At 45.4% G+C, this 23,917-nt stretch overlaps 1 protein-coding gene across 1 annotated transcript in view; it reads right to left on the bottom strand.

Annotated features, from left to right (window-relative positions):
* The window catches only part of LOC122530694 (zwei Ig domain protein zig-8-like), a 19,261-nt gene extending 4,816 nt beyond the window's left edge, over nt 1-14,445 (bottom strand). Inside the window, exons 1-5 of the mRNA XM_043657877.1 lie at nt 14,341-14,445; nt 9,363-9,573; nt 6,422-6,481; nt 3,837-3,987; nt 3,101-3,249 (exon numbers count right to left, since the gene is read on the bottom strand). Coding sequence (XP_043513812.1) covers nt 3,101-3,249; nt 3,837-3,987; nt 6,422-6,481; nt 9,363-9,573; nt 14,341-14,445 — 676 coding nt within the window. The remainder of the gene's footprint in view (nt 1-3,100; nt 3,250-3,836; nt 3,988-6,421; nt 6,482-9,362; nt 9,574-14,340) is intronic.
* Between the last annotated feature and the right edge of the window lie 9,472 nt (nt 14,446-23,917).

Genomic DNA, 23,917 nt, shown 5'->3' with positions numbered 1-23,917 from the left:
GATTACGTACACCAAAGTATCCCCTTTCTACGAAATGCAGGGATTAAAATTAAACTTTTTTTTTTTTTTTTTTTTTTGAAAAAGAAAAAATCCTACGTTTTTGGAGCCTTTAATTGCCTTTTTTTTCAAAAAACTGCCTTTGCCCGATGTCCATTTCGTCTTATTTCGTGATTCAGAATTTCCCTGATTACATCGTACTGCAATATGACTCTGTTCAGTTGACTCCCAAAGGATCAAACTTATCAAAAACCTCAGCAAATACAAATTACTCTTGCTCCTAAAAGTACGACATAATAATTGCTAAACCAGGTGTCCCGGCCTGCTATTGCATCTACACACGGTTGCCAACGTGATTTTCCAGGAGAAGTCAACTCGAGAATGAGTTACTAACGGTGAAATTTTTGCATTTCTTTAAATGTAAAATTAAAACTTTCTCCGCTTAGTTGAAAATTCACTTTTTGAATAATAGGAATTACGTGTCACAGAGGCGGGACATCAGAATTCTAAAGATGGCCAAAGAAAGATTGGCAACCACTCGTCCACATCCGTTTCTTAAAGACTGCAACCTTAATGTACAAAGTTTATACAACATTCTTCGTTATTTCAGTTTCTACAGATACAGCTCCAACAAACCTCAAACGAGGTTTCGAAGCAAAGCTCAAACAGAACAAAAAGAAGAAAAAAAAAAAGAACACTCCGCGGCACTCGCCAATTACTCTGTAGGCGATTCTTCGCCGATAATTTCCCTGAAACAGTGCGCGATCTCGTGAGCCCATATAAAGCGCGGCGAGAGTGAGTCGTCAAGTTGCGCGGCGTGACGTGTTTCAATCCCCGTGTTACTTTCTGCACGAATGAGGAGGCCGACCACCTCGCTCGCGTTCTGCCTGATGATTGACAGACTGGATTGGCGAAGTTGCCGCGCAAGATATTGCACGCGTTATCGCGAATGTTGCCGGCTGACAATAGATCAGAACCAAGTGTACGCGTGAGCATCGGTGGGATAGGGGCCGAGTACTTGCCGCGGCCCCAATATACGAGCTTGTCAAACTTTATGACGAGGGATTTCGATGCTTGATGAATGAACACGTCCCGGACCCTTTTCCGCCTCTCGCGTTTCCAGGAGCTTCTGCTCCTGGCGCTCGCTCGCTCGCTCTCGCGCCATTCAAGTCGCGTCCCTTCACGGGACAACCATTGTCGGCGAATTTGTCGAACAATCGCGGCGCGAAGGGGCGGCGATACATCTTCGACGTCCAACCGGCTTGGCCGGACAACACCAGCGTGTCCACCAGCGTTCCATGATTTTCAAAGTGTCAGACGACGTCGGGTGGTCCGACGGTTCCATCGTGTACTTTAGGGAAATAAAATTGATAGAGAGTCCGTGCGGTTTCTGTTGTGGCGCGGCGGTCTACACGTTCTGTGTAGACTGATTTTCTACAGGGCTGTTGCCGCGATTCAGATCGATACAGAATTTTCTATGATGTTTGCGGCCAAATACACGGGCGATCGATCGGTCCCTCCGGGCAACCGTGAAACGGGCTCACTCTAGCGAATAATTGTGTAATATGATTGAATAATAACAATAACAATTACACGCGCAATTGCGATGTTAATAAAAATGTAATATACAATAATACTTGGTGGACGTTGTTTCTTTAACTAGTCTTTTCGATATATTCGTCAGTACAGAAACACCGAACGAATTATTTACAAACAGGCTCTTGAGCAGAATTTCTTGAGCAAAGTTTAAAAGATACACGCGACACGTACAAAAGTGTGTTTCACACGCAGAAAGCAGTTACAAAAATCACAGTGACACAGAGAATTTTTCTAAGTGTTGAAATTGAAGCTCAAACTTGTTCCTTCTCGGCATCGCGACAACGTTTCCCCTTTCGGTGGAAAAGATAATGCGTCTTCTTTGAATGCAAGGATGAAACGTCAGGGGAAAAGTTTCCGGGGACGCGTGTGTCGGCTGAAGAAGCAAGAGGAGTCGCGCGAACGTTGAAATGCTCGCGATTTAACCCGGCTCGAGGCGAGAGAAAGAGAGAGAAAGAGAGAGAGACGCTCTCGCCGATTTTTCCACGCGATTCCACCACTTAAATGCGTTTGCTCGCGACGTTTATTGAAGGCCGTGTGCATGACGTAACGGAACGTTTAAACGATTTGCCCCCTGTGTCACGGACAGAAGGGGAGAAAAGAGGGAAAGAAAAGTAAGAGGAAAACACGCGCGTAAAAACGAAACGCGGCCGCGTATCGACGCCGGCGTATTGAGAAAGAGCCGCTGTGTAGATTCAAAGTAGATAGCGTTCGGCTGGAAATATAAAAATAAATCGATCGGGGGAGGAATATTTCTCCATATCCGGATAAAACGCGAATCAACAAACGAACGAAGGGGTTGGAGGGGGGTGAGTTTCGATTCCACGCTCAAGTTTCCTGGATTTCCACGCACCGCGCTCCTCTCTCCTTCTATTTCTTTTTCCTCTCCCTTTTCCAAACAAAGGCCCGAAAATCATTCGCGTATCACGCGTTCCTTTTCGTGGTAATCGGTTTAACAGTAATTAATCATCGAAACAATTCTGAGCAACGATGTAATAACCGAATCGCCGACGAATGAGTTATTAACGAGTATTCTCTCTCTCGCATTTCGCCGTAACACCGAAAACGATGAATTCGTAAACGTTCTTGCCGTGATGGTGGAATCGATACGGGGCTGAACGCGGTTGTAATTCCTACGGGACTCGCCGTGGCGTGAGAGTTAACGAGGCGCGAGAGAAAAGGGAAGAAAGAGAGGGTAAATTTCGGGGGATACGGCGAAACGGCGAAACGGGAGATAAGCGCATCGCCGTGCGGATACTTTCGGCGAGGATGAGCGGCGTTAGAAGAAGAGTGCGGATCGATATTAAGAAACTAGTGTGTCACGGCGCAGCTACGTCTAGGCGCAAGACTGATCGTCGCTCTCGAGTCCCGTAGAAATTAAGTTAAACCATGAAAAAGAGGGAGAAAAGACAAGGGACAAGGGACAAGAGACAAGGGACAGGAAAGCGGCTTTGGTCGACCCGGACGGTTTTCGAACGAGAGTTCAGGGAATAAAAACGGCTCTTACCATTCAGCACGTGGACCATTACGCTGGCTGGATTCGCGTTGCTCGGAATGCAGGTGTAATTTCCGCTGTCGGTCAATCTGGCCTGTGTCACCAGAAGTCTGCTGGTCGTGCTGCTTTCCGTCTTCTCCGTCTCCAAGGAAACCCCGCCCCTACGGTGAACGCTGAATTATCAAAGACACTTTGCTCCCATTCACCGTCGTGCGCGCGATTACGCTCGCGACTATTACGGGGGAGGGCCACTCCGTGCGTTTTCTACGAGTTGGGGGACGATTGTCGGGGACGCGGCGAGACACCGCCGATATCGTCGCTATCCTCCGTTGTTATAGCATTTCGAAACGAGAACCTCTCTCTCTCTCTCTCTCTCTCTCTCTCTGTCTGTTTTATCTTCTTCCCTCCAAAGTTTCGCCTCGCGAGACAAAGTGCCATTTTCCAGGCTATCGAGGACGCCCCGAGAAAGTCGTCGAAACGAAAGTTACTCGAATTAATACGTATCTTTTTCTGAATCGGGATCACAGAGCCTGGCACCGCAGGCTTGGAAATTCGCAACTCAGAAATTTTACGAGATTTTTTAGAGCGCGCGACAATGATCGTACGACCACTAGATTCTCGATTCTTCGTTTCCTCTTCGATGACATCGCGAAATAGAAGGGTGAAAGAGAGAGAGAGAGAGAATGAGGCAATAGGAGTAAGGAGCATTACGGAGAGAACTCGAGAACTTGATTCTCGTGGCTTGTACCTGGGACTGTTGAAATCCAGCACAGCTCCACCGTGATGCCACGAAACGCTGCTGGGCGGTGTACTTTGCACATTAACGGAGCACGTGAGGCTTATCGTGCTACCCTTCTTCACGTAGACGTCTTCCGGACCCAGGATTTTCGCCTGAGCGGCTGCAACATACATCGGAAATCGGCCACTTAAACATTCCGTCCTCGGTCCCGTTTAAATTTCGTTTATTCGTTCTCTTTTCTCGCCGGAGATACGAAACGACCGCCTGTCTACCTCTGTCTCATGAATCTTGCACACTTCCTTTAAAACCACGTCGTCCCCCTGTCCCCTTCCCCACCCACCCACCTGCGAAGCGACATCGAAGCCGAAAACACACACGACACGCGGTTACATATTTCAAAATTTACGATACAGCGGCGGGACTTTTCGTTTCTAGCTTCAAGCTTATCGAAATTTTCGCAACGCGCGACACAGTTGCAAGAAAAGTTGTAAAAAATTTAACGCTGGAAGAATTTTCAGGGAATTTTCATTGGTTTCTGAAAATTAAATCAAGAAACGGCACGTTATGCCGTTTGCATGTGGAGAACTCGCTAATTGACCCGCTCTTTGAAAATATTCAAAAATCGTTTGGCGAGCAATAATCTCAATTAAATTAGATTATACCAATTTGCAATAACGACCGAATAAAAAGAAAATGAACGTTCAAGCACAAATTTTAAACGTACAGGAGTAAAAATGTCAATTTTCGTGAGTCGCTGCTCTGCCACTTTGTATTTTTCTATTCATTTCTGACTCGTTGTTTTAATCACAAATATCTATGACGCGTTTCGAACGTAATCGGTATGTTTAACAGACGTTACGGTACAGTTCCAGCGTTAATGAGTAAATCGTGTGCCTATTTATGGAAACGAGAAGTTGCCGCTCCGAACTTCATGGGATTACTTTGAATCGCTGTGTAAATCGGTACGGTAATCGTGGCGAATCATAAGATCCGGTATCAGCAAATTGTGGCGAATGAACTTAAATTCGGCGTGTGTAATGCCGTATGCAAATGGTTGCGGGAGAGTATTCGCCAAGTTGGTGGCCGTGCTCGTGACTAACATTCGAAACGAATTTCGCGAAAGTTTTAATGGAACTTCGAAGTTGAGGTCGACGAAAACGGAAAAGGAAAAACCACAGCCGAAACTTATGATGTTGCCGTGAATATTTTAATTGCTATGATAGTAGAGAAGCAGAGATAGAGTGACAAATAAAGTTAGAGCAACCTGATCAAGCCCAGTGTGCGTGTACGTGCACGTGAAAGCGTTCGCCAGCGAAAAGAAATTATTGCACTCGTATTATTCATTATAATTTCTATCGTAAGTCATGCCAAATGCGACGCAGAACACCATTTCGTGCTATGATAAATGCATGCGGAGACCCTTTCCCATTCATATGGCACTTTTTGTCTCGATGCAATCGCATTCTTTGAAACGGGCCATCGGGTTTATCTCGAAACAAAAAAATCTACTGTCTTCCACCGATCGATAAAGTCAAAATAAATCCACGGCACGTATCTCCAACGGGTAAACAAGAAGATGTACTGGGTGCTCCCAGTAATCAAGATGCAATTGGAAAACGTGTGAAAAGCACGATTCTACGTACGTGTGTGACAGAATATGAAACAGTATTTTCTCGTACGAGACTCTGTCTTTAAACATCTCGCTTTCACAATTAGAACGCGAGGATCATTTTAACGTTCGAATTGAAAGTATGTCGGAAAGCATGTAATAATTAAACTCCGAGCGAAACTAAAATTTATTTAAAATATCGCTTTTTTCGGGACAAATTTCTCATTTAATCGAATGCGAACTCTGCGGCTTTCTCTAACTTGCCAAAAGTTAATCGCGGAAACAAACATCGCTATGAAATAATGTCAAAATAATGCTGGTTCGCGAGTCATCATTCGAGATCGATAAAAAAATTTCATCCGACGCGTATCGATCTTGTCCTTCGCGCACAAAAATCGCCTTCTTCTCTTTTTTGTCGTCGGTGTATCGCACGTCGAAGGGAATTATCAAACGTCAAAGCGGAAGCGATAGCCAAGCGTGTGCAACGTTGGAACATCCAGCGACGGGCGGGTCGAGCACGCGCGCGAATTATCTCTTCGATGTATCTCGTACATTAGGAAAGTTCATCAGACTCGATTATTCCGCGGGATTGTGATTCCCGGGCAATTAGAAAACGCGTGTCGCCGCATACGTGACCGGATTCTGGGTCACCGGGTGGCGATCAGCGAAACGTATCCCTCGGCTAAAGTCAGCTCGACCGGTCCCTCGTGAAACAAAAACCATCCGGCAGTTGGTGGGAGGGCGTTGAATTAATTAACGTTAAATGGGAGGTGAATGCAGCATGCAGTGATAGAGCACGCACAGAGTAAATGGATTATACATATACATACATACATACATATATACATATACATATATGTATATATACATGTAGAAGAGAGAAGCAAGCATCGGTGATCTACAACACACCGATCGCAATGAAACGTCTATAGCAGCAAGTTCAACAGCTTGGAAAAGGAGTTCTGTTCTTGCGTGATTCTCTAACCTGAGTTGAACGTCCGGTGAATGGCGTTCGGTGTGGTGGTGGCGGGGACAGGGGCACTTTCTGGAATGGGAGGACAGAAAAGATATCGAGTTAATCGATTTCGTCGAGAGAGATCTACCGACGTTTCGTGTGGGTGGCCCGGGGATTGAACTGCCACCGAAACCATACTGGTATGGGTTACGTTCGCTGTTCAATTCGGATATATGTATATACATATATACGTATATATATATTTATAGTATACATATATGTAGGTTATGCAGCGCGTGCATCGTTGTTCATTCATGACGTTCACGGCCCCTTTTCTTGTCTCCACTCATGCTCGTCGTTTCCTTCTATCGCGATAACAGCTTTGCGGTTCTTTTACTGACTATGTGAAATTTCTATTATCTCTCTCTTTCTTTCTCTCTCGTTTCGTTCTTTAGAGATATTTTGATATTAAAAGAGACTTTTAGGAGAAAATTTCAAAGTACAAAATACAAAAGTTTTTCTGCAATATTTGACGGGCAAGATAACTTTGTAAAATGAAATTCTAAATTCCTAAATTTTAATAACGCGAATGAGATTTTGGAACGTCGCAGGAACGTCTAGTTCTACTAGCCAACTAATTGATCGTCGATTTTCGTTGGAAAAAAAATCGATTCCCACCAACTGACGAGCAATTACTATGTTATGCACACCTATGTGCTGTCTCGTGACAGGGATAGGTGCACGCAGGGGCTACGAACATAATTAACGAACAGCGCTGCTCGTACACGCATGCCCTTCGGAATCTCGGAAACAACTTCGTTCACGTGACGATACACGAAGAAGCTATCTAATTAAACCACTGGCACCGGGCTCTGATTAACCAACTATTCGCCAAAGTGTCTGAAATATCGTTAAATTATATCTCTGCGGACAATCGACAGGTCACTCGTTTCTGAATTATCGAAATATAAACTGGCATTATCGCGCGATTATTTGCGATCGATTTACGCGCAAACATTGCACATTGTTATTCATCACGAGTCAACGGTCGCGCGACTAATTACGATAAAACATGATCATTAACTTCCGTAAACGTGTAAAGTACTAAATAATTGACGCTCGTTAACCGGCGATAGGTGCACAGAGAGTCCGCGAAAGATAAAAAGGAGCCGATTGTAACTCGATAAAGTAACGTAATCACGTGGAATTTCGATGCAACTGCTAATTGATAATGAAAATCGCCAATTAAACGGAACGGAACAACGCCAGCGAAAACACGCGAGAAACAAACGACACAAACGCGAACGCTTCGGAGTTGTTTGATAATGTTACGTTAATCGTACCTGTACTGCGAAATTTCGTGCATTTTCTTCTGTTTTGCGAAATTCAAACGTACGAAAATTAGGGGAACACATATACATTATACAGAAATGTAGAAAATGTTTGCGCAATTTTTAGTGGAATTTAATCCATTAAGGATTCATTAAGAATCGATTAATCAAGAGTTGCGTAATTATTCGCAAATCAAGTAAATTACCATCAGGTGTAATTAGAATGATAGATACGGCAGCTCATTGCTGCAAAGTAATCTAGATGGGGAAAAATATCGTGGAAAGTGGAGAGAAATACTACAAAAAATCCTTGAAATTTGCATTCCTAAAATTATCGAAATGGATTAAATTCCCTTTGTCCGTGAAAAATCTAACTAAGCAATTCAGTTCACGCTTGATACGACTACGCGCGAAAACATCGGAAAAATAAATCACGAACGTGAACGTAATACCTTGATCCCGTGCGGCTCGATCGTGCTTAACGCGCGAACGATGCACGATGCTCGATGCTCGATAATTCAGAAGGACTTTTAATCGACGACGTAACGTCAACCACTGTTTGTAATCTGAAGTGTTGTCGCGGCTGCGTGGTTGCAACCTGCGCCCGACGTTGACAGGACCATCAATTAGGCGAATTAATTGCGCAATAGAAGTACCAGGAGACGAAATCGACGGCTTACAGGGCGCCTGTGCGTCAGAGTGTTACGTCCAGATACGAAATACGAACGAAAGCGTAGGGGGAGGTTGTAGTAGATTCCAACGTGTGAGAGAAAAAGAATGTGAAATAGAAGGAAGAGGCCGACCTCTTTAAAATATAAAACGTTCTCACGGTAACAGGCATGCAAGCGGGAAAGCTTCAAGTTCTTTTTCTCATGCTAGTGCGTAGTCAGAGACAATACCGGCAGGGGGGAAGTGTATCTTTCCTGATCGATCAGGTGGTAGACACGTACATACGTAAGCGTTGAAAAAAAAAAATTGTTTATACGTTTCGCTTTTCAGACCCCCATTACGCGGAATATTTACAACGGTGTAGAAGTATTTTTTATTCAAAGGAACGATCGATCGATTAATCCTTTCACGTGACACGTTCACTGTTTCGCGAGGGATTAAAACCTAGAGACAGAGTATCGATTGTTTCCGAGTTCAGTTTAAATTCTTCGAATTCACTTATGCGGAAGGGCCTAATTCTTAATTCTTGACCGGTGTATGATATGTAATGCAACGACTTCACGGAAAAAACACAATGAGTCTACGTTTATTGGCTTTTGTATCATTTACTGATTCTGAAGGAGATTCAGCTGATGGCTACGTTGAAAAGAAAAATGATTTCGCTACATGCAAAGATGTATTACCTTTCAAAAATGTACGATAAATTGAGAAAGTTTCGTATAAAACTATTTACGATCTATCTAGAAAATATTCAAAAATACGGAAGATTGTTTCCTTAAAACGTACAGAAAAGTGCACTTCTTCGAACAGACTACATTGTAATATATCGTAACGAAAGATTCGGCAAAAATCGATATTCCGTCTCGATGTTCAGTCGCTTCAACACATTCGGGAAATTCTAATCAAACGCGAAGGTGAAACACGCGAAAGGATTGATCGCTAGGCTAACGTTTGGATAACGGCAGTTTTACCTTCGACTCTCAACGTGAAGGCCAAATTCAATTTGGGCTCGGTGTTGACCTGGCATTCGTAAACGCCGGCGTCACGTTGCTGAACATAATCGATCTTCAACGTCCATTCGTCGGATGCCTCCGGGTGCTTCACGGAGAATCTTTCGTCCCCCGTGTACGCATAGATGGACGACGTGAGTATGTGTAAATCCCTTTTACGTATCCAGGACACCTGAAACCAAAATGGCGCCGGTTGAGCATCGTTAGAATTTCAACGAAAATTCTGGACCGACGACTTCCCTCGGCACTAACGTCCTGACGATGACGATGACGCTTCAGAGAGATATATTCTTTTTCTTTTCAGACCGCGCAGGAAGTTCCTTCTCGCGGAAACGAAAAGATTTATCGACATCGAGTGAGCCTGAGTCGATTCGATCGACCTTGTTTCCACGCGAGTCACTGTAATTTGTCACCGGTTAGATCAATGGACTCGGTTCTTTTAATTGCGTAATTTTATGGTTGACGATCGATTCCAAAAGGCGCATCTCTCCCTAAGGAAATATTTCAGAGAATTCGTCGACTATCGACTACGATACGCAGTAGCAGTTTCGTAGTAGCGGTTGATGAAGCGGATAACGTTATTATTTAAGAGGTTTAGGCGATCCATTTGGTAAACTCGCTGGCCAATTGTATGATAAAGTTTCTACCGATCGAGAGGTGCAAATGCGGTAATGCAATAATTGAAATTTTGACGTACAATACAGTCAAGTTTTCGATGCTCTAGCACATAACTAAAATACCAATTCCACATATCAAGGGTCTATTTTTTTAATTCACCTCAGTTTCCTTGTCAACGAAATTTACCCTGTAATTACGAAAATTTGAAGGGAAAAGAAAAATTTCACAGAGAGGAAGGAAGCCATTCGGAAAGAGCGATTCGAAATTGTTGAAAATTTCAGGCTCGAACGAGAATTATATCCCTCCTATATATCATAAACGCGATCTGACGCACGATCTGGTGCCAATTTTCAAAAATATTCATCGACGATTACACGGTAATCGAAATCGAAAGATTTTATCGGCGGCATATTTGAGCATTTTATCGGCGAATAATTGGTCACGTTAACGACCGGCAATGAATCGATAGAGACGCTCGGCAAATTTAATAAAGTGGCTCCGATAACTCGTAGCCGGATGATAGCCATGATCGTGGGCTTGAAAAATGTCCAGAAATTTCCCAGACCATTCTCTGTCCGTTTATCGGCTGTCGTTTATGGTTCCGATCGTTAAACGTCTCCCCGCTAGCTGGCCCGACAATTACGCAAGTACGTGCCGCTGGTTCGTGACGAACCGGGCGTTTCTACGCCGAAAGTCACCCCTTTCACGCCGACTCGTTCCCTCCCATTTCGAAAAGGACGCGGCGCGTTTACCGGCAATGGTGCTCGAAACCCTCGACGATGGGGCTCGTTAAACGTATGTTCGCCGGGAAGAACATCTTCTCGCCCGTCGTTAATTATTCTCGACTGCATCCTTCGCCGCGACGTACAGAGAGTCGCGGCGAAGAGAACGAAAGTGGGAGGGCGGATACCGAAGAGTCAGAAAGGGGGTTTGAAAACGCAAAAGAGGAGAACGCAATCCTTCTCTGTCAAGAACGGGAGAACGTCGAAATCTCTCTCGATCCTTGGGAGAAGTTCTCGACTGGCGTCGGGAGCGGAGGGTGAAGATGGTGAAACGCGTCGATAAGGATTCCTCGTTTCGTTTTACAACGTTTTACAACCGCCAGCGACATTAATCACGCGGCGAAATTAATCGAACACCCGTCGACTCTCCGATACCGTCGGCACCGATACACACAGACATACACACAGACATACACACACACACCGCGGACGAGGGAATATTTTGCAGATAACGGCATTAAAAATCGATACGAAAATTAAACGACGTTAGCACGTCGTTTGGAATAATTCCGTTTCCGATCGGATCCACCGAAAATAATCCGTTCTCCCGCGAGGTTCGAATTCACGAGCGGGTGGAAGGGAGAGAGGGGGAAGGGAAGGGTCGGTGGAAATTCCTCTTTTTTTTTTTCCTTCCGCAGCCCGAAAATTCCTCTCGTCTGGAATTCGCGTTATTTTGATACGAATTGAGGCCGCGTTTCACGCCAGAGATGTTCCGCGAATTTATTCTGCGAATTCGAGCATCCGTAACGAGCGATATGGAAAGAGGCAGAGGCAAATACACACACACACACGTACGCACGCACACACACACACACAGAAAGAGAAAGATGGAAAAGGAGAGAGACGTCAAGGGGGGAGAAGATAGTGGAGGAAACCCCCTTTAAGTATAAATTTCGTGCACGATCGTTCTTTATCGCCGGTGCAAGCCTTTTCTACGAAAGGCGAGAGAAACAGGCCAGTTATCGTTCCGCGCTTTTTACATCCGGCGGAGAAACCAGCCCCGTCGGAGAAAATTAAATATCTTTCGGCTCTTACGAACTCCGGTTGGCCACGCAGAGGTTCGAACCTCTTCGCAAGTCAGCCACCGGCCGATCTTCCAGATCTTCGAACACGCTTCTCAGCGCCGAAATTACGCGGAACGAAGGACAGTTACGCGGTGTGCGTGTTATCGCGGAATTTCGACCGCTGTTAAAGTACAACGAGGCGAGAAATCTGCGAATAAAACGAGATCCTCCACTCCGGATGGCGCGCCACCACTGAAACGTTCCGCCCGCGCGGCAGCGTTTTAATTACAGAAATATTTTTCCAACGTCGGGGAGCCGGGGGCGTGAGGAGGAGAAAGGGAGGGGGGAGGGAGTGAAAGCCCCGGCTGAATACAAAAGTCCTGGCGCCTGGTAAATATAAATATCGTTCGAGCTCGGGGGGGGGGGGATAGAAAGACAGAGAAAGAGAGAGAGAGAGAGAGAAAGAAATAGACACCAATGCAAATTCCAACTCGGCCAAGTTGCTCTGTTCTTCAAGTTGGAATTACAGTTTACCCGTAGTTCAGTTCAGCACGGATCTGATTACGAATCAACGATCCTTTTAACGTTTCTCTCTCCACTCTTTCCAAAGTAGCTGAAACTAGTTTCTCTCTCTCTCTGTCTCTCTCTCACTCTTTCTCTCTCGCTCTCTCGCCGAGTAAATTTCTATACCGGTGTTGAAATTGTTTCGATAAGGATTTAAGTTGCTGTTCGGAGGAGAGCATGCTCGAAACAACCTCGCCGCCTCGTCGTCGAGATTTCGGGACCAGGGGGAATTACAGACTGATAAAGGACGTTGTTCGCAGTACACGAACAGGTTGGTATCGCGGAAACACGAACGCGTCTCGTCGTTTCAGGAGGAATCGCCAACGAACAGATCCAAGAGAGACAGTTGCTCGCTTCTGCATCTTCCTCTTTGTACTCTGACAAAGAGCTGAGAGAAAGAAGGACAAAGAACAAGACAGGAGCAAAACAGGTTTCCTCGCGATCCACACTCGCTACGTAAAAACATCACGGAGAGCAATTTGCCGGATGGTAACCAGCGCGAGCCTTTCAGTGGCTTTGCCGTTTCGAAGCCGAGAGCGAGCCGAGAGAGAGAGAGAGAGAGAGACAGCCCTTTGAATGGCAACGTGCGCACCTTCAACGCGATCTTCCCATTTCCCATTAATCCGGCAGCCAGTTATTCGCCGCGAGATCCTCCGGAGAATCCGCGGCGCTCGTGAATCGAACGAGGCATCGAACGACAGACCGGAAAGGAAAGCAGGAGAGGAAAGCAGAGGGCGTCTCGACGTCGTCGGATAAAGGACACGTAGCAGTTTAACAGTGGGGGAAAAAAAAGAGGAGGGGAAAGAAGCAGGAAGAAGGGTAAAAGAAAGAGGGAAACACGGGACGTGCGCAGCTGGGAACCGAACGAAATTTTCCCGGGGATACGAAGAATTTCCTCTCGAGCCACGGAATATTTCCTTCTCGCGTCTCTTGCCTTTCGTGGCACAACCCTTCGCTGCCTCAACCCTTCGCGCCGCGAGCCGCAACGCGTACGTGCAGGCATTTTCTAAACGGCGACGACGTGGCCGACTAGACGTGTTGCGGCCTCGATACGCAGCCAAGTGAGTGTCGTGTCGTCGCCACGGAGAAAATGGAGAGAGAGAGAGAGAGAGAGAAAGACCCTCTCTCCCTTCCGCTCCGCCCGTCGTTCCACCGCGGAACGATGATTTTCTCAGCCATTCGCGGTAATTTCTCGGGAAAAAAGGTCTGCCGCGTCGAGAAGGAATATGCACGCTCGCGTGTGTTGGCGAGGTAAAGCAGAGGGCTGGTGAAAACGATGGGAACCATAGTTCGTCGGCGGTGAAACTCGATTTATGGACGGGCGTTCGATGTATGTATGTATGTATGTATGTATGTATGTATGTATGTATGTATGTATGTATGTACATAGGTACGTAGGTTTCCACTTGTACTTATCTCAGACGGCTCTCGTCTTCCTCTTATTCCTTCGCGTATTTCTTACCGCCTCTGTCCCTGTTCCCGGCAAAAGCTTCCCGGCGAGATCCAGCTCGGAGCAGCCGAGCGCGTCAATCAGTTTACGTATACACGGGGAGAGGCAGATCGGTTCGCCTCAATTTTATTTCGCTACGTTCTGCGAGGTGGGAGACGCGCGGCAAACATTGACTGACGACCGGGATAAAAGTGCGACAGCGCTCGGGAAACGTGACGACGTCGAGGCGTTTTGCGAGAATCTGTGTTCGATCGCGATCCACGAAGATCGGGCGGATCTGGCAACTCGCCGCGACATCGGTGAACGTCAATCGCCCGATGGATGGATTTCAGCCGATCATTTTATCGCGAGAGTCGGTCGCCACATACAGCCGATAGAAATTAGAGATACCAATTAGCAGGTGGTATCAATTTAATGGCCACCGCTCGCTGTCGTTCGTCATCGTCGTCGTTGCAGCGAAACTGCGTTCGACGCCGGTGTTGCTCGTTGATTATCGTCACCGTCGTTATCGTTGTCATTACTTGAATATCCCATCGATTCCCAGCTTCTCCCTGGATCCCCGCTCCCCGGGCTATTATATGTCCTTTATCCGTGCCGCTCATCTTCTCGCTCGCCTGCTCATTCATTACCTGGCTATCCGTACCTACTACACTGCCAGCGGCCAAATTTAGAATCTAGCGTTTATATAACGGCACCGATAAGTATCACGATCTCTGCTATGAAATTCTGGATTTTCCAATGCAATTTATTACAATGGAGCCATCAAGGTGTTTAAAATTATTAAAGCTTGCTTTTGCTATCGACGCCGAGGAGGGGAAGGACATTTTTCAACATCAAAAGCAATAACTTCTCTATCGCAAATAAATCAAACCAATCCAGCCATCCAATCAGGTCGCTGGAATTCTCCCTCCGAGATGAAAACAGAAGTATTTCACATCCCGTGAAAGTATCGGGCAGTTCCTAATGAAATAATAGCGAATGCAGAAGCGGCGCGAGGAAACTGCGCTGTTCGCGCCCCGGAGACGAGATGAAACGAGACTAATGCCTGGTAATTGGGCGAACTTCAGAAACGCCAACCTGAAACGTTCGCCGGGAGAGAAGGTGGGGGAGGGTAGTTAGGCATGGCACCGGTCCAAATTTCGCCTATTCTCGCGCGAAAGCCTGGATTCCTGGAAGCGTTAGAAAACGGAAGAGGCGGAGTAGAGAAAGAAAAAGCTAGAACTGAAAGTACAGCAAACACACACACACACACAGAAGAGCCTTCGCCTTGTTCCCGTGCAAAATTCGTCGCGCCGCTATTTATCGAAAGGACGGATGGAAAGTTCGCGCGCGGAGAAACCGAGAAGAAACTGGGAAGAAAAATGAGAGGTGAACGTAACGTAACGAGGAGAAGTCAGGCGAGAAAAACAAGAGGGGGAGGTAAACGCCGGGGGAAGGAAGCTTTTACCAGGGAACGATCGAGCCGATGGACTAATTAGTATTGAAGCTGCGCAGTTCCTCCTCTCGTAGCCTAACATCCAAGGCTACATTCTTCGAAAGCTTCTAGCAGTCCGCGACTACGAGCTACGACCAGGAGGTGCTGTCTTGAGGATAGTTTGCCGTTAATGAGCTCCTGGTAACGACGTCTTTTTCTTCTGTGCCCATATATCCTCTAGGAAGCTGGTATCCCGTTCTAACCAGCAGTCAGGCGTGTTCTCTCGCGCCTCTGCCCTCTCTCTCTCTCTCGCTGCAGCAGCACTGGATCATCCCTTCCATTTGCACCCTCATCATTCAACTATTCTGAGTGTCGGCCAAATATTCGCGATCCTCTGTATTCGACGTACGCTCCGCCACACGCCCGGAATCGTCGATGAAATAATGGCGTTCTCCAACTTTGAAATTATACATGGGGAACACTTTGCATACTCCTCCTCTGTGTGCTTTCGATATACGTGTGGAAACGGAATTCCATGTTTTTCAATGGGGATAACGGGGTTATGAATTTGATCGAAGGTGTTCCATCGGCGAATCGAAATTTTACAATTTAATCGCGCGCTGCTGTCACTTCGTTACTTCTCTACATTTCTCTATAAATTCTTTCTTTCATTTTTCTCCTCCCTTCAAAATTTTCGCAAGCGACGACGCTTCTTCAGAGTTTCAGGATTTGAATTTCTTCAAATTCAAGTGTACTCCTTCCGAATCTTTCTGAAATTTGGTTACTTATCCACTCGAAATTTTCACGATTTCGAGGCGCTGTCGCCTTCGTAGAGCCAATGTTCTTTTTCAAATGGGAAACACAATTCCTCCGCGACTTCGTTGAACCAGAGGGTGCGAACTTTCTCACCCTCTAAATTGCTATTCTCGATCGTTTCGCCGATCGCGTACGATGTCTTCATTAAGGGATCTTCAAACTTTCCCGACCGATTCTCGGGAAAAACTCGCCGTGGTACATGGGGCTCTTTATCAAAAGTTGGGCGGAAAAGTTCGCGGCTCGTTTCCTCGAAAATTCGTCTCGCGGACGTGATCCGTCGGAGCACCCCGATGGTATAACAGGGCGCTTCATAAATCCTGCGCGCGGCTATTGCGTGCGCCAGTCAGTGGCCAATAAACGGCTACGTGGCGAGTTGCTGCTGCTCTGTTGAATCGCAGGTCACCACCATCGGTGGAAAAATGGGGTGGTGGCCGGAGGGGGTGAGTCGGCGAAAGACGAGGCGCCAGAGAGGTGAAAAGGGGTGGCGCCTCGTCGTTCGCCTGTCAACATCGAAAATTAGAAATTCGAAGCAGGTAGTAGCTTTCTCTCTCTCTCTCTCTCTCTCTCTCTCTCTCTCTCTCTCTTTCATGCGTGTGTATGGATACATACATGTGCACACGTATCGACGAGAGACATTTTGCTTGGTGACAGAGCAGACCAGGGTTGGCGCGCTCGCACGTGAATAGACGTGGCTAGGTGGACGCGTAACCTCGACCATTGCCCTGTGAATGCATGCACCGAAAACACTTGGTGATCGTGGCGCGATCGCCCGCCCTGCCCCTTCGTGCATAAATCAAACAATATCGATCACCTGTTTACTTTGCTGTCTCCGCAGCGCGGCGTTTGCTATTACCATGTCGCCACGAAGCAATATATCGGCAGCCAACGTTCCTACGTGTGCTTTTCATCCTGTCACCAGTCGCGTATTTTCGGAAGAATTCCGTGGATATAGCCGATTTGCGAATGTCTCTCTCTCTCTCTCTCTCTCTCTCTCTCTACGTTTCTCTCTGTGCGCGCATTTCGCACACAAAATGTGTCGCGCACTCGCTTTCCATGGACGATGCAACACACGACGGGAATTCAACGGGACCGAGAAGCATTTCCGGGGGCAAGAAACGAGATTAGCCGGCTAATGGATTTCGAACGCTTAATTCGATGGTTGAAAGTAAATTCGTGCGAGCGGCTCGCGATTTTGCGGCACGTTCACGAGCGGTTCACAAACTATCGATCGCCGGGAGTCGAAGATAATCTCTGTACGAATGAATCGCAACACGTTTAATTCCGATGGCAAAAAAAAAAAAAGGTTCCCTACGTACGTTCGGCTGCTTTTCATCCACTCGCTCGTTTGATAAAAGCCAAGTTTAATCAATTATAAAATACCAGTAAAATTCCAGGAGAGCCAACGTGAATCGTTTGAAGCGCACGAAGTATCTCTCTTCCCCTCTTTCTATCTGTTTTGTTTTTCTCCTTGATTCCCTATGGCTGGATTTTCGACCTGGTCCTTTCTTTCCTCCTCTCTCTTTCTCTCTGTCTTTGTTTCTTTTTTTCTTGCGTCCGCGGACTAGCTTTGATTTGATTGGAAAACGTTCATACTCATTTGCTGCGCCGAGTCCCGTGTCCAGCTAGAGAATACTCACACACAACACACACACACACGTCAAACGTACACGTGTTATTATCCTGTAAAGCTCACTTTTATGGACGCGCTTTTATCAACAGATACGGACATCTGTTCTGCCATCGATATCGCGCCGCTCACAGCCTAAAATTAATGGTCGTTCCAGACAGGAAACAAGCCGTCGCCATTAAAAGTATCGCGCTCGGTTTAATCGACAGTCCTGGCCGGTAAATTGACTGATGCGATCGAGGCCAACGCGCTCGGGATCGATAGAGGGGCAGGAGGCAAAAATAAAAGAGAACACGAGAGAAAGAGAGTGCGTGTTACGACAGCCAGTTCCGCCTTTCATCTCGTATATTTTGCGTCAGTTTCCAACTGCTCCCCATCAAAAGATGAGAAAAGAAGAAGAAAAAAAAGAAGAAACAGAAAACTGCCCAACAAATAGATACGACGACTCCCGGTTCGGGAACCAATAACCGAAATTCCTCCGTCCGTGTAATGGGAAACGTTGTTCGACGATAATTCAATGCCGATGTTCGCGTAAACGTTAATAAGTAACGTGATGGACGGCGTTACGTAAATTACGTGGGACGCGTTGATCTCTGCTGTATTAGCCGCACGTCAAATTCGATGTAATTTGCTTGTAGATCTGGCAGGCAGATCACACCCGGGCCGGAGATGCGTTCAACAGCTATTTCGAATAATTTATCCGTCGTTTGTCGTTCTACGTACAACCTGGGCCGGTGATTCGTTCTACGCCAACCCTATACGCTCGCCGTAGCTACACGTCGGACGGAGTTTCAGGGAATGTTCCCAGCAGCAGACACGACCATCACCGCCCGATATTCAGCAAGCGTAAAGCAACAAGGTGAAGCGGAGAAGGGAACGTTACTCTTCATTCTGAATGAGAAATCGTCCCATTTCGTCTTCCACCGCCAGTGGACGAAGCGGTGAGCAACCGCAATTCGCGTAACACCGACCCCCGTATAACCATTGTTTTCCCCCTCCGCGTGAAAATAGTATTCCCCGTACGGGTGAGAATTTATTCCTATTTCTGGAAGCGGACTCTGCCGTCTCTTGCAATTACTTTCTTCGAGAACATTTCTCTCACACGGGGTGACGTTCAGGGGGCTGGCCACCCTCCTATCTCGCGTTTTCGAGACTCTAATCCAATCTTTCTTCGTTATACTGTTCGATATAATTTAAATTACAACGACTCATACCGATACGTGCACGTGTACGCCGTGTTTGCGTGTTTGTTTCATTAAGAACCGCGAGATTCTGAAGACTGAAGACTGAACGTTTGTTTCTGAGAATTTCACAGTTTCAATTAATTTAATGAACTCTACTCGTTAAGAGTCTTATCGATAAGTTTTATTTCGGTTTGATCGGTGTCAATAAATTTCCCTAATAAGTTTGTAATTTTTCGTTTGTATTTTCTGGGAAATGGCGCACCAAAGGAGCTCGGTACGAAAACCTCTTACCCTAGATCAGTCGATCATGTTGTCTCCCTTGTCGTCAACATGGGGACACGCAGAACGGTTCGAGTGAATTTCGACTGTCTCGGAAAAGGGAAACGCGGACCCTCACGGATCCCCGATCCGATCCGATCGCAAGAAAAGCAGCTCGCCGAAGTCGTGAATTTTTGCCGGAGCGAAAAGTCGAGCGTTAGAAGGCTCGCGGCGTTCGCCGGGACATCCGAGTAATTTGAAAGACAGCACGACTGTCGCTTACGTAAGCTCCGCTTGTCAGATCGAAGGGGTGGCGTCGTGGCGCGTCGACCCACCCACTACCCGCCGTTTTTCCTCGGCCTCATCCAGCAAACGTCGGCAATCCGACCTCACCTCCTCCCATCGGCTTTCATCGGCCTCGCTTCTTCCCTCGCGCGGAAAGGATAAGTTAAATTTGCATTCGTAGCGCGCGTCGTGTCTGACGAGTCACGCTCCTCTTCTACTAGCAGTACCCATGAGTAAGTACGTCGTTTTTTGATACTGTGCAAAATTTTATTCTATCGAAGAGTTAATACAGTTTCAATCCCCATCGTTGTTATTGACAATATATCCTTGGCCATCTAAAGACAAACTCCCTTCTTGTAAAATGAGAATGACTTTGTAAAAGTAAAAGTCTTTCATCTCTTGCAGATTTTATAAAAATCGAAAAGATTGAAATTACCATCGGTGTTCTTAAATTTTTTACATTTAATTCATTTAATTTAAATTTAATTAATTTCTGTGTTCTAGTATCCAAGATTGTACCAAGGTTTGGCATTAGTAGCGATGTTGTGCTTCCGAAATTCATAAAATGGAATTAAAATGTCTAATGTGGAATTTATCTCATACGGTTCGCTCAAATGTTTTCGAAATTTAACAACAAGCGCAACTAAATGTTAACATATTTAATTAGAACAATCATCAATCATAACTAGGTCACGTTATAACAAGTTAAATTATTGTCACCAGCGTATGGCAATGTTTATTAAATTTGAAAAAAATTAACATTACTCATGGATGCCACTAACAATTTCCACTCTTTCTCTCTGTATCTCGTCGCTTTCTCGTTCACTGGTCCTCGCGTCTTTTAGACGATGCTTTCCCGTCGATGATCTCTCAGCGACCGAACGTTCGCCAAAACCGACGTATCGCCGTACAATTCAAATTTATTCGCAATATAAATTTATAACACGGCGGATCCGGAGTAGAGATCCGACACTGGCCGAGCGTCCCGCCTCAAAGCGTGTAAGCCGCTTTGAAATTTCCCTCGTCGTTCGACAAATCCCGGCGCTTTTGCACACCACCTCGGTTATAACCTCTCCCCGTTCCTGCGATGAACGTCAGCCACTTTCGCGCACCCGTGTTGATGTTAATGTTAAGGAACGCTAAAGCGGGAACTCGACGTCGAGTTTGCGGATTGCATAAACGTTGAGGCTGAGGTGTCTATCCCCCGTGGATCGAGCGGCGGATAAGACGTATATTCTCGATCACGAGAATGCGCTACGTGTCTCCAGGCGCGAATCCTTGGGATATCGCGACCATGAATATACCACAAAAGAGAGAGAGAGAGAGAGAGAAGACTCGGGCTTCCGACGATTCATAGGAATTTTTGTTTCTTCGTTCGATGCTGTTTTGAATATAAAGCAAGGATTGGAAGCGGATATTCGCAGTGGCAACGGCGTGTATTCATACCAACTCGGAGCCTGTTGCTATCCTCTCTCCGCGATACACGTATACATACATACGTATCTATCCACGTCTTCCGAGTGTCGATTGCGCAACTCTTCCCTGTTTCCTCGCTTTTTCTTTTTTCCCCTTTCTCTCTACCCCTATCCCCACCCACCCATTGCGTCACTTTCGCTTTTCATCGGTAATCGATCAATCACCCGTATGCCGAACCCAACTGAAAGACTGAAAGGTGGAAAATATAAAATGGAAAAGTTATGTTCGACGCGTGTACAATCCTCCCTCCCACCCGCCCGCCGTTATAGAAATACGTCATCGTGTTCGTGAATATTTAGCGTATTGGAAATTCGATTTCGCGCCGCCGACCCATTCGACCGAAGAGGTGTCTTCTAGTGTACTCTAAACATTGTTAACCCTCTTTAACTGTCGCCACCGGTACGTGCAGCTACGCGCTATACTGTTATACTATTGTATATTGTATATTATATACTATTGTATATTGTATCGAACATCAGTAACGCTTCACAATATCTTTTATAACAATTCACAATGGATATGTCGACGCTAATAGATTGGAAAATAGTAGAAATATAAAAAAAAGTATTTAGCAATTTGTTAAATAGAAATGAAATAGTAGAAATAAAAAGAAACGTAGCAATTTATTAAATTTAACTGTCCTAATCCTGCGTGCCACAATTTCTATAATTATGGATACAAAGTGGACAATAGTAAGATGAAAATTTCTAGTTGTACAACTTGTACGCAATCGTACTCAATTCAATTAGCTCGCTGTACGTTCACCAATTGATAACAATCTTGCGTAAACGTTATGGAACGAACTTTTAAGTCGCTGTCTGTTCAATTCGTCTTCAATTTCGCCGAGCGAAATATTCCGCGAGCAAATGTCATCTGACTCTGTAGTGATCAAACACGGAATAATCCCTGAGTTATTATTAATTACAATGTATATTAATAATTATTATAGATTATTAATAATTAATATAGGTTATTAATAATTAATATAGATTATCCTTTGAACACTGACATTTCATTATAATCAATTAGCGTCGATGGAGAATAGTTTTAGCTGGTCCGAGTTACAAATAATTTAATGAACTACACTCGTATCTGTACAATTTCTCTCAAAGAAGTATAGTAACATGTTTCAAAGAAACTATTCTTAAAAATACGAATAAAGACATCTCCTTCTGCCTAACTAACACTTTAGGAATGATTTATTTTATTTTTATGAAATAACGTGCTAATGTTTGGAGTTACGCAGATAAATAATTTCAGAGATCTATCTGTTGGGTAAAGCTGCAACGTCAATTTAAATTTCTGAAAAATCCTTCTGGCAACGGTGTGTGTGTCTACATGTAGAAAACATGAAAGGAAAGCAAGATCTTTTTCTCAAAAGGTGTCTTTCTCTCCTTTCAAGACATTATTTGATAGTTTAAGGCTGTGGCAGATAAAAAGAGCGAAAATGACGGCGAGAGTAAACGTCGAAAAGAAAATGGGCAGGGCGTGGATTTGACAGTCGAGAAGGAAGCAACGCAGAATAGAGCAGCATAGAGCAGAGGCAGCGCAGGATAGCGTAGTATAGCGTAAGTTATACGATATTCCGCCTCTGGAATACACCAGAGCCCATTACTGACTCTAGAACAGTCCCAAAAATATTTTAGAAATATACGAGCACGCTCTCTTTTGATGGAAAAATTTCCACATTTATTTGTAAAATGTACACTCGAGAGAGAGATTACAAGAGTGTTTAGAACACGCAAAATTTTCACATTTATTTGTAAAATGTACACTCGAGAGAGAGATTACAAGAGTGTTTAGAACACGCCCAAATTTCACGAATTTCACTCTAATGTATTAAAGATACACAAAGACATAAAAGCTATATGAAACATATTTTTACCATTTCTTTGATTTCATCGACAAAAGTTCGAATTTGCATAAACAACCGCAGCGTTGCATTCACAACAACGTAACCGAAGGCAAACGAAACCGGGGTGCTCGAACGAAATAAATTACAGGCGGTCGATCCGAGAGGCGGATGAAGATCGAAGCCCCCGGTCACGGATATTTAACGCAGCAACAAGCCACCGCAGCTTCGGCTACCGTGAAATGAAACTATTCGCATAAGTGGGACGGACGTTTACACGCGTTTGTTCGGTGTAATTAATGACCGCATCGCCGGCGCAGAATAAACTACCAGGCCAGCGAAAACAGGCGGTCAGTCAGCGCCCGTTCAAAGACACAGAATCAAATTTGAATTTGTATTTGAACATTTGAATTTGAATTTGAACATTCCAATCTGAATCCGGGACATATCAATTTGACTCTGAATGTTTGAATTTGTATCTGAATATTTGGATTTGACTTCAAACGTTCGGATCTGAATATTTAAATTCTAACATTTGAATTTGAATTTGGGTATTTGTGCATTGTTTCATTAATCGCGAATTTCATTAACGCGTGTGCATTCCCAACTAAAAATCGAATCGACCGAACGAAATTGCCTCGAATTTTTTCTCTCTTATTTCTGATAGACGTGAAACACTTCTCCCCCCTCTCCCTCCCCCTGAAAGAATCATCGCCGACCCACGTTAAACTTGTTCGCAACCGTGTGTGAAACGCGTGTACCGCACACGATTAGATTCATTTATTCCAACGGAGATTACGCGCGGTCCGGTGCGGGGCGCGTGATTGATCACACGACTTTATGGTAGTTTATTTTCCCCCGTTTTTTCCCCATTTCCTCTCTCTCTCGCTCTTCTTTTTCTTCTCTCTTGTTTTTTCGCTCTTTTTTTCCTTTTTGGCGGCGGGAAGAGGGGGGGGGGGAGGGGTTTGTTTTTGGTCGTCGTCGTTTGTTGTCGTCCTCTCTGTTTTTCGTCAGCCTGTCCACGCGTGCCCAGCCCGCCGTCGATCATACCTTTGAAACGAGCATTCCACGCGTACTCGATATCGATTTCCTATAAAACCTTCGGGGAGATGCGCCACGTTCAAAGGAGCAACGGCACACGGTCCTCGTGGTCGGTGAATTTTGAACAATGTCGGAGGGAGAGGGG

This window comes from Frieseomelitta varia, unplaced genomic scaffold (genome assembly GCF_011392965.1).
Source record: "Frieseomelitta varia isolate USP_RPSP 00005682 unplaced genomic scaffold, Fvar_1.2 scaffold_352, whole genome shotgun sequence".
NCBI lineage: Eukaryota > Metazoa > Arthropoda > Insecta > Hymenoptera > Apidae > Frieseomelitta > Frieseomelitta varia.
The sequence above is the reverse complement of the archived record's forward strand: the minus strand, read 5'-3'. Positions and strand labels throughout refer to the sequence as shown.